Source organism: Alexandromys fortis, unplaced genomic scaffold (assembly GCF_014885135.2).
Source record: "Alexandromys fortis isolate MF-2015 unplaced genomic scaffold, M_Fortis_MF-2015_v1.1 scaffold_195, whole genome shotgun sequence".
In the NCBI taxonomy this organism is placed as follows: Eukaryota; Metazoa; Chordata; class Mammalia; order Rodentia; family Cricetidae; genus Alexandromys; species Alexandromys fortis.
In genome coordinates this window covers 2,598,347-2,609,974 of record NW_026068105.1, presented here as the reverse complement: position 1 = coordinate 2,609,974, position 11,628 = coordinate 2,598,347, and the positions used below count along the sequence as shown (strand labels likewise).

Sequence of the window (11,628 nt, the reverse complement as noted above, 5' to 3'; positions counted from 1 at the left end):
CGTACAGGCGAGTCTGTACGCCGGATGCTGGGCTGAGCTCTCTGCAGTCTGAATCTTTGAAATGCTGTGATTATAGTAGTGAGCAATGAATTCTGTCTATTGAAGACATTCACGGTCTTGGGCCAACTTCAGCGTTCTTTATCCAGTTTGCACACATTCATCTGATTTTCTTTGCTGGGAACTTGGCTTCAGGAACTCCTAGTCCAATGGGATCTCTTTTCCACACAGCTGCCCTTGTCACTGCTTATTCCCTCTGACATTCTGTAAGCACAGAGGCATCAGTCAGTCCTGTATGTGTATCACAGCCAGAAACATAGGGAGCTTTGGGCGAAAGGAATCCCTTCTCTCACAGTTATGGATATGAGCGCACTGAACTCAACCTGGGAGGGTTAACTAAGGTAGCATGAAGTGGGGGAACACTTCAATTGCTTCTTGAAGGTAGAGTTCATCAAAAGAGGTTGGACTCTTGGGAGACTTCATTGTTTCATAAGTGATTTCCCCCAGAGGCTTCAGACTCATGTAACAAAACTTTTACTCTGGTTGACAGGCACTCGGAAACACCACTGTCCATCTCCAGAGGGCAGAGTAACCCTCCAGTATCTCATCGTTAGCTTGCTGAAAGGCAGTAAGGCTATGTTCTTCGGACCCTGGCCTTTTTCTCGCCTTCTGCCCTGGTTTGCCATTTCCAGTAGACTGTCAGGACACCATGGCCTTACATCCTCCAAGTTCCGGCAATATGTGTGCCTCCTGGCCCTAGTGACTCTCCTGCGGTGGACGCGAGCATTCCCCTACAAGATAGGGGTCATAGGGCCCTGGACGTGTGATCCATTCTTCTCAAAGGCCCTGCCGGAGGTTGCTGCTGGTTTAGCAATCGAACGAATCAGCCGGGATGTGGAATTTGACAGGAGTTACTCCTTCGAATACGTGATTCTTAATGAAGACTGCAGGACTTCCAACGCCCTCTCCAGTTTCATTTCCCACCAGCAGATGGCCTCAGGATTTGTTGGCCCTGCCAACCCTGGCTACTGTGAAGCAGCCTCACTCCTGGGAAACAGCTGGGACAAAGGCATTTTCTCTTGGGCTTGTGTGAATCATGAATTAGATAACAAACAGAGCTACCCGACCTTCTCTCGGACACTCCCTTCTCCGATCCGGGTGCTTGTAACTGTCATGAAGTATTTCCAGTGGGCTCACGCTGGGGTCGTTTCCTCAGATGAAGAAATTTGGGTGCACACAGCCAGTCGAGTCTCAAGTGCTCTTCAGAGCCACGGTCTACCTGTAGGAGTCATCCTGAGCACAGGACAAGATAGCCAAAGCGTTCAGAAAGCTCTGCGGCAGATTCGCCAGGCAGACAGAATTCGCAGTGAGTGCTTGCACCCCGCCCGGGGTTTAAATGTGGTTTAAGCATGACGGTCTCTAAAAGGTTTTTCTGCCTTCATACCCTAGGTTGGCACATTGCTCCCTAGTTCTTTATGTGCATGCCATCTTTCATGGATACTCAGACCCCAAGAATGTGGCTTCAGTGGAGTCAATCGTACTTTCTAGGGATTTTAACGCTCTTGTGTACCAGCACCTGAGCTCTGCCCCTGGTGTAGAAGAAAGACATCAAGAGTACGGTAGCCAGACAAATTGTCCTGAGAACCATAACAGTTTCAGACTAACCACGGCAATGTGCTCTTAAGATTTCATTTTTAAAATGTCTGTCTTTTTTTTTTTTTTTTTTTTTTTTTTGGCCCCTTGTCCGAGTCGTTTCTTCATAGCTGCCCGGTCCCTGCGTTATCACATCTCACTCAGAACCCATCTTCTCTCGAGTGCTAAAGTCCATCTCTCCCCTTCCTCCTAAAGTGGCCTTCTTCTCCCTGCAGCATGCAGCTCGTTGCGATGGAAGGCACTTAGGTGATGAAGGAAACATGGAACAGCATGCTTTCTGTTAATATGGCTCTCATTGCAAGGGAAGCTCTGTGCTCAGAGAGGATTCTTGCCGAGGAAAGGGGCAAAATGTGTAACAGAGGATTTGACTCACCCAAGCTGCAATGACACCCCAGGATTTGAGTTGATCTGGGGAGGGAACACTCCTTGTTCTCTAGAATCAGATCTTTGTTTTTTTTTTTTCTTACGTTTTTGACCCTTCGTTTTGACATTTTCTTTTCTATCCTCTTTATTTGGTTTTTAAAAATAAATCTCTTCTTTACTCTGGAAGTGGCAGTGATATATGGGAACAGCGCTTATTGTCAAACTGTGGCCACTTCATCACTTCAGGACCTGGAGCTCAAAAACCACTTCTTAACTCATTGCTTCTAGAGTTAGTGCTGACCCCATTCCTTTTCTTAACATAACAATGGACTTGCTAGAGAATAGTCTGTTTTAGGCCTGGCTTTGAACCAGAATCCGGTTTAAAATTCAAGTGTCTCAACTATTGGGCCTTAATTATGATCATTGCTGGAAGAAGGCCTGAGGTTTTAGTCCCAGGATCTACAGTATTTATTCCTGGGGTCTGTAAGCTCCAGTCTATAAAAATCTTCAGGGATAGGCTGTTGGAGAAAGGTCGCTTGTTGGTTTCCTGCCACCAGCCTAGCTTAGACCCAAGATAATCACACAGAAACTGTATTAATTAAATTTCTGCTTGGCTCATTAGGTCTAGCTTCTTATTGGCTAACTCATATTAATTTAACCCATTTCGATTAATCTGTATATTGCCACGTGGCTGTGACTTACCAGGTAAAGTTCCCAGCGTATGTCTCTGGTGGCAGCTTCCTGGCATCTCTCTGACTCTGCTCTTCTTTCTCCCAGCATACAACCTAGCTTTCTCTGCCTAGTTCTGTTCTTCCCTACCATAGGCTCCCACATCAGTAGGCAATCAACATGGCTCTGATTGCTTCATAAAAGAATGTAATACTTGCTGAGCACAAACATATTTTTAAAGATAGAATATCATTCCCAGAGAGTAGCCATACTAGAAATAAAACAACATATATAGTGTCGAAACATTATATGTTGCAGAACTTCATGAAGCCCTATGTCTCTTATGAGTTTATATTCCCTGAATATGTCATATTCTACTCACTCTAAATACTATACTGATATTTTGATTCTGATCATGAAATATTAAATAAATCTAGACCCCTGGGCTTTTTTGTCATCAGGCTGAGAGGAATTAGTATTGAATGTTCACCACCACCAATTTTTGAGGTAGTAAACATGCTTTGTACTGTCCTGCCATTGGAAGCCAATCTTTTTTTCTTTTCAAGGGTTCTTGCATTAGCTGACCACTAGTATTACTTGGGCATCTTTTCAAAATGACTGAAGCTATGTTCAGAGTCTTGGATTGAATTGGCCTGTGGTGGGCCCCTAGCAAAGGTCCTTTAAATAGTTTCCCAGGTACTTCTTTTTTTGGCTCAACAGGAGTTCAGAGTCACTGCTTTTAAGTTAATTAGAATACAAATAAATGTTCCTCATTTGCATTGACCAGTCTTCTTTGCCTTGATCTTTGTTTGGTCCAACATCTATCTGTTTGATGACTACGTGAATCAGCCCACTAAAGGGATAGAAATTTTGAGAATGAGGGGAATCCAAACAGAGACTGTTTAAGGAGCAATGAAAGCTGCTATGTAACAAGGATAGCAGTAGCAGATAGAAGAGGCGGTAAATCTCTATGCTCCAGGATTATTTTTTTGTGTTTCTGACAAATATAAGCAAACTCAGATGAGGTGTCCCAGGACCTCACTCACCTGAGTCACAGAAACTGAGTTATACATTGGGCTGTAGACCAGGTTTGATTACACGTATCTCTGTGTAGAATGAGCAAAGGAGTATGTAGTTCCCACAACTGGTGCAATTAAGTATTGGGATTTTAGTCTGTGCCAGCCAGTAGGCGAGGTATGGCAGTAGTTCAGAAGAGGAGTGAGTGTTAACGAAAATAGGTCTGGTTAGGTTGTGAAACATTGTAACCCAAGATGGAAGTTCTCCACAGGATCCTAAAGTGACTCAATAGTACTTAGTTTTTCATAGAAGAACCCTTTGTAATGCAGAATGCAGTGGGAAGGGACCTCTTCTTTTGACCAGATCTGGTCAGAGTTGGAAGGTTGATTCATAGTAACAGTCACGACACTCCTGTGTGACAGTAAAAGTGGGGTGGTGGGACTAATGGTGGTCATAGGAATGGAGGGAAGAGAAGAGCAGACTCTGGTCCATGTGCCACTTCTGTTCCTTATAAATTAGTGTTTCCAATTAGGTCATATTACTGGTGCTTCATTGGTGTTAAGAGGAAGTATCTTTCTCAGAAACGAGTCTGAATCATGTTTACACAGTACAAAGGCAATGGTCAATTAAACAGTAAAGCAACAATAATATAGCTCCAGACTTTTGGAAAGGGAAACAACAGAGGCTTTATTAGATGTTTGGTCACAGAGACAACAAAAGAAACCTGTCATTCTACTTTACACGTAAGCAGGGCTCTGCAGTTTCCAAGGTATGGACACATTGACTATCTCATTTGTCACTATTTTCCAGGAGTTAGGTTTTATTTTTTTTCTTCTTCAAAGTTTACAAGGCTCACCAGAGCAAGTAGATAGGTGTAGGCATTGTGAACACCAACTGATAGGCGCAATAAAACCTCAGAGTAGGGGGATTCAGCCTTTTCAAGGTTATCAACTCATTTTCCTTTCAATCTTGAAATGCTTGCCAGTTATCTTTATTTCTAACAAAGTCAAGTGGAGGTATTAATCAAAGACAAAGACCTCGATTTGCCATCAGGAATAATGTGTGGGATTATGTAGGTTTAGCCCTATGCCTGGGAACCTAGCAGAGTGGATATGGGGGTCCAAATTCCATCCACTGTCTGCTCCTCCAACCATGAGCCCTGCTGGAAGTTTTTGTCCCTTGACACAAAGGAGAGCATTCAGTGGCCATGCAAAGCACCTGAGGGATTGTATCCACCCAAAAGGGGTTCCTTTTCTCATTCCTACAAAGGCCAGCAGGAGACCTTACCTCTAGCTCCTCAGAGGACTTTTCAAATGACCGTTTCAACCCCTCCTGTCTTCTTAGTTTGAAATCCTTTCCATTTGAGTTTACCTGCTTGTCCACCATTTGGGGTTTCCTTCAAATCTTTCCAAATTAGAATTGCTTTATTGTGGCAGCCCAAATAGTCTTCTCTTGTTCTCTCAAATTAGATACGGTTTCTTCTATTTTTATAGCCAGGGTCTGACCAGCTTTCCATCGATTATATCCTTGCACATAAAAGAATAGCTGATAATTCCTAATATTTATTGAGAATTTATTATATCCTAGGCATTTTGAAAGGACTTTACATGGACTGTCTCATTCAATTCTTTCAATGTCCCTATAAAATAAGACTCATCACTATTTTCCATTTTTATGGGTAAGACCTCTGAGGCAGCAAGGTTAAACACTTGCCTGGTGAATGAAAGAGCTGAGATATATGTCTTCAGGTTTATCTGACGTAGTGCCTCTCAAATCCAAGTGAGCAGCAGAATTTCCCGAAGAGCTTCTAAAAACACTTTGCTAAATTCCTTCTTTGAAGTTTCTGATTCAGAAAAGCTGGGGTGTGACCCAGAATATGCATTTCTAATAAGTTCGCAAGTGATGCTCACCTTGCTGACTCACGGACTATACCTTGATAACTGATCTATGAAAAGGCTTTACTGCTTCCTCTCTGCTTGAGATATGCTCCTAAAACACAAGCACTGGAGAGTCTGTGCTCTCTGGATCATGTATGATTCAACTCTTCCTTTCCTGTTATTGACTTGACTCTAAGACCCGCTGATGAATGATTTTACATGCCCCCAGGTGTGTCAGGGGTAAGCCTTGTTTCCAACACTAATAGCAGTGATATTGACAGTACTGTGGTAAATGCTGTTAGTCCTGTTAGGATTTTTTGGTATACAATTTCCTATAGATAAATGTAAGTGTACATGAATATAAATGGTGAGAAGATCCACTGGCAGCATTGAAGACCCAGCACTAGAGGAAACCTCTAAACTTATTTTATGTGTCTGGGTGCTTTGTCTGCATGTCTGACTGTACACAATGTACATGCCTGGTGCCTGTAGAAGCCAGCAGATGGTATCCGATCCTCAGGAACAGGAGTTATGGATGGTTGTAAGCCACCATGTGGGTGCTGGGAATTGAACCTGCATCCTTTGGAAGAGCTGTCAGTGCTTTCAGCCATTAAGATGTCTCTCCAGCCTCTTAACATCTAGACCTTCCCCCACAATGTCAATGTCTTTTATGTGTCTGTCCTCCTTTGGTCTGCCCTGCCTTCAATATTATTAGCAAATCATTCAACTGAAATAGACTAAAAGGAATGCCAGGGGAAGAAAAGGGCACACAAACATCTAAAATGCAGGTGAAGGGTAGACTGTTGGTTTCTGTTAGTTGAGCATTCACAAACATGATCATGGCCCCAGAAGCTTCTTTAGCACTAGTTTTTGGAAGCATTCCCATTTCCTAAGATGTGAAACCAGACTCCAGTTTTCTCCACAGAGGATTCTGTAGTCAGTGTATCTGTGAGAGATAGAGATCTGCTGGATTATTATTATTATTATTATTATTATTATTATTAAGACAAGACCTTCTGGTGTATCTTAGGCTAACCTTGAACTCATTATAGTCTAGGCTGGCCATGCATTTTAACACTTCATCAAAATCATCCTGCCCACGTCTTCCTGGTTCTGGGGATCATAGGCATGCAGAACAGTGTCTGCAAGTTTTGCCCTTTGAAGATTATCTCTCTTAAGAAAGTAGTGGGTAGAGACTTTCCATATAGGAAGAGAAAGAAGGGTTGAGGAACCCAGGGACCAGCTTTCTCTAGGCTTTCATGGCATTCTTTTCTACAAACACCGAAGGTGAGAGAGCCACAGTCTGAAGACATGGTTGCTAGGCAGCTCAAGTGGAGTACCCAGATACCAGAGAAAGAGCCCATATCATTCTTCTAAGATATGATCTCTTGTGTGTGTGTGTGTGGGGGGGGGTGTTTTCTGGTTCTTGTTTTGTCTATAAAAGGGCTTGCCTGTCCACAATCAAGATGGAAACTTACAAATTAATATTACTTGGTGACCACCTGTTGACCTAAACCTTGCCCAGGATTTCAGTTTTCTGTATACTAATCCTTTCCCGACAACAACTTAGAGGTCAAATCCCATTTTAATGAATGTAATTTTGAGATAATAAAAGCTATTTAGTGAAAACCATCTCATAGAACAGATGCATCCATTAAAGCCTTGTGCATAAAGCACTCAACCTATTAAATTAAGATGCTGCTGTTTGAATTCAGTGTTTATGCTTTCCACTTGAATGTGCTTAATGGCAAGTTCTTGCCCTGTACAAATAGAGGCCTGAGATCATTCCCTCTCAGAGTTTTCATTTTTTCATCTCAAAATGAGCGAGAAAGATGGGGCTAGATACTCTTAAATGGTCTTTCTAGTTTTGGAAATTTGGATCCTTTAAAAAATGTCATTTATATGTGGCAATGAGAAAAAATAAAATAGAGGTTCAGATTGAGGGGCAAGATACTGGCACTTGCCTATTGGTTTTGTGGGAGCCTAGGCAGTTTGGATGCTCACCTTACTAGACCTGGATGGAGGTGGGTGGTCCTTGGACTTCCCACAGGACAGGGAACCCTGATTGCTCTTTGGGCTGACGAGGGAGGGGGACTTGATGGGGGAGGGGGAGGGAAAGGGGAGGCGGCGGTGGGGAAGAGACAGAAATCTTTAATTAATTAATAAAGAAATAAATAAATTAAAAAAAGATACTGGCACTTGGCATTATATATAAGCCTGCTAGTGTCTACTTACCCAAGAGTGTAACTGCCAATTGTTCTGCATTCTTATTAATGCAAATCTCTCCATGTCTCACACACCACATGAAAACCTTAAAAAAACCCCCATGAATGCAGACTTTTTTTTTTTTTTTTGGTTTTTCGAGACAGGGTTTCTCTGTGGCTTTGGAGCCTATGCTGGCACTAGCTCTGTAGACCAGGCTGGTCTTGAACTCACAGAGATCCACCCGCCTCTGCCTCCCGAGTGCTGGGATTAAAGGCGTGCGCCACCATCGCCCGGCTGAATGCAGACTTTTTATGCCCAGTAATTTGCTAGCATGGAAACATCCATCTAAACAATTGTGTGTCTGTCTGTCTGACTGACTGTGTGTGTGTACGTGAGTACAAGTGCGTGCATGCATGCATGTATGTGTGTATCCAGGTGCAATGATACTAGGACATGGTCTCTGACCCTAAGAAGACCCCAGTTTCATAGAAGCTGTCATGTACAAATTAAGGCAATAAATACCATGGGTGGCATGATAGAAGCCAGTTTAGGGTATAGCGGTGGCTTGAAGTTGGCGTTAGCTGTGACTCAGTGCATGAAGTTTATTGGTTATTGTTTTCAAGTATCCCACCCATGAGAAAGAGAAAGCTAGAGAATTAGGTGGAAAGAATTAACAACAAAGGCCTCATCCAGTCCCCGAGGGGTACTCTGAGCTGGGACAACTAGAATTGAGATAAAGAGTCTGGGGCTTTGCACATCTGTGCAGATTGTTCATTAAGGTGTAGGCTGACTCAAAGAAAGGTTACAATGTGCTAATAATTGTTTTAGCAAGCATCGTCCCAGAAATGAGAGAGCCCTGATTTGTAGTTTGCTGATTTCTGTAGAGTAAATCGCCTTCAGTATGGCCAATTTCAAGCTAATAACATGTAGTTTACTGGCTTACCGTGGCCGGGAAAATGTAACCATAGGCTCAGTGTGAGTCAACCCCCCCCCCCCCCCCCCCGCAAGCTCCAGTTCACGGCTAAAGGCATCTGACCTTGTGAGAGGTGGCTCTCTTCTGCTGCGGTTAATTGCTGGTGAAGCATTAGCTATTCCACGTTAACATTCCCAGCAGCTAGAGGAGTGAGTGTGTCGGTTCTGAAGTGTGTGTCTGAGTGGCACATCGTAATGGCTCCCACTGCAGGCACTGAGATATTTGAATCTTAACAAACACAAAGTACTTCATTCTATTTAATGTTTGCCATGCAGTAATTTCAATATCCCTTCAGGGAGTTAAATGTAACTGTGTTTGGTAACCTTGATCAAGTCAGTTTATCACTGCCTTTGCAGGAGAAATGCCAACACTGGCTTAACTTGCCACAAATACCGATGAACTAGCCACTAACTGAAGCCCATAGTTTAACTCACCCTGTTCCCCCCCCCGCCCCGCCCCCGCAACAGACCTTCAACTTGAGTGATTGGATCAAATGAATTCATGTGTGACGCTGTAATCAAACAGAGAGGGTGATGCCAGTTTTAATCTCTCTTCCTAAGCCCAACTCTAGCCTTGTCAAACCTCTCTGGTACCGCATTGTCCCATTCCACAGTATGATATTATCAACAACTGAAACTGAATTCTTTGTGTGGCTCATGAAATTGCTCCAAAGACCGCCTTGGGGCACTCAAAGGATGGTCTGAGCATTGAGCATTAGAATACATGCAGTATTTATTTTCCAGGATCTAATTGTCATTTAAAAACTGAAGTTTGGCCGAGTTGTATGTGGGTTTTGTGTGTGTGTGTCTTTAATATCCATCTTAAGCCAGCAGTGGTGGCGCACGCCTTTACACACAGCACTCAGGAGGCAGAGGCAGGCAGAGTTCTGAGTCTGAGGCCAGCCTGGTCTACAGAGAGAGAGAGTTCCAGGATAATCAGAGCTTCACAGAGAAACCCTGTCTCAAAAAACAAATAAATCCACCTTAAAAGTTCCTGAGTGGCTTATAATTGAGGGATGGCAGCTCTAGTTACAAAGCCAAACTTTCCAGGAGTATTTAGAGAGTGTAAAAGAAAGCTTTGGAAAACACATGAAGCAATACGGTCATGCCAGAGACCACTCATTGAATGTAGTTAAGCACACTTAGTTCCTGAGATTAAAGGTTCCACAGAAGCATGTATAATTAATATTTACCAGTGGTGATAGGACTTTTGCTGTTTTTCAAAGAGCTCAGAATACTTGCCAGGCATTATCTAATTAAACTACTCAATGTACCTGTGAAATGCATTGGCATCTGCATTTTAAAGATGTGGCCACTGAAGCACAAGTGGGCTTAAACTGAGCTCATTTAGCATGCCAAGGACAAAATTGGATATAAGACTTTCAGTCTCATGATCGAGCCGCCATTCTTCAACCGTGGCCCCCTCTAATCCAGTCTATTCTAGCATAGCCTTGCCAAACAACATAGCTTCATAAGTCTAGGAAGAATTAAATTGAGTGCAAAGTAATTCCAATTATAGGGAATTTAGATTGAAAAAAAAATTGAACATATCATCCATAATATTGGTAGCATTTATCGATGAGTGTGTATTAGTGCTAGTCATTGTTTATAATGGCTTTTGGTAAGAGCAGGGGACATTAGTCAAAATACGCTGGGTTGCATTTTTGTAATGAGCAATAAGCAATGGTTGCTATGGGCCTCTCTCCCAATCTACCCTTCTTAGATTCGAGAGTAGATACTAGACCCATCTTATGGGTTTCCTCCTTAAATTATCACTCCCTCTTCATGAAATATTGACTTTTGAAGGCACGGTGAGGATAAGTCATTTACCCAGAAGTACACAGCTAAAACCTAGTGCTATCAGGATATAAACTCAATAGACCTTTCAACTTCAGGGCCTCTTAGTTTTCTGTCCCCCAACTTAAGCTACTGTTCTAATCTAGGATTAGGCTCTGCAGCCTGTAGAAATGTCCTTTTTGCCTCTATACACAGCTTAGAGTTCCCATTCATAACTCAGCCTTAACTTAGGACCTCAGGATCTTGTTTACCCGGTGGGCATAGGAAAGAAATCATTTCTAAATGATTGGTTAGAACCCATTTATGTATTTCCTTTATTTGGTTTTGACCTCTATGTTTTGCTACCATAACTTCTTTCCCCCTGGTTTCAGTAATCATCATGTGCATGCATTCCGCCTTGATTGGGGGAGAGACTCAGACACACTTTCTGGAATCGGCTCATGATCTGCAAATGACGGATGGCACTTACGTATTTGTCCCCTATGATGCGCTGCTCTACAGTTTACCTTACAAGCACACCCCCTACCAGGTCCTGAGGAACAATCAAAAGCTCCGGGAAGCCTATGATGCTGTGTTGACTGTTACAGTTGAGTCCCATGGAAAAACCTTCTATGATGCTTATACAGAAGCAGCGACCAGGGGAGAAATTCCAAAGAAGCTGGATTCACACCAAGTAAGTGCAGACTCACAAGTTGTCTCAGGCTGAGAACATAAAATGTGGGGAAAAGGATGGCTTCCCCCACCCCCCTTGCATGTATTCTGAGAAGTCCATGTCAGATGAATAGCTGTCACATTTTCTCCAATTCTGCCAGCTTTCTCTTCTCTCTGGTAACTAGAAATGAGGAAACAGAAACATATTTTTACATATGCTGAGGTTGTTCAAGGGGAGCTAATAAAATAGAAGTCTTTTTTGTGTGACCCAAGTTTGGAACCTATTCACCAGGAAGACAAGACAGTGGGCATTAACTATAAGCACCGAGGAAAGCTTGGGAGCAAGACAGGTTGTCTTCCCCACGGAGAACATACATATAAGGAACACTATAATATATATATATATATATATATATATATGCATGTA

The 11,628-nt window shown here is 42.8% G+C and overlaps 1 protein-coding gene across 1 annotated transcript in view; it reads left to right on the top strand.

The window, feature by feature from the left end:
• The first annotated feature begins 633 nt into the window (after positions 1-633).
• Gucy2f (guanylate cyclase 2F, retinal) overlaps positions 634-11,628 on the top strand; it is a 79,158-nt gene continuing 68,163 nt past the window's right edge. The window contains exons 1-2 of the mRNA XM_050123995.1: positions 634-1,363; positions 10,922-11,223. Coding sequence (XP_049979952.1) covers positions 634-1,363; positions 10,922-11,223 — 1,032 coding nt within the window. The remainder of the gene's footprint in view (positions 1,364-10,921; positions 11,224-11,628) is intronic.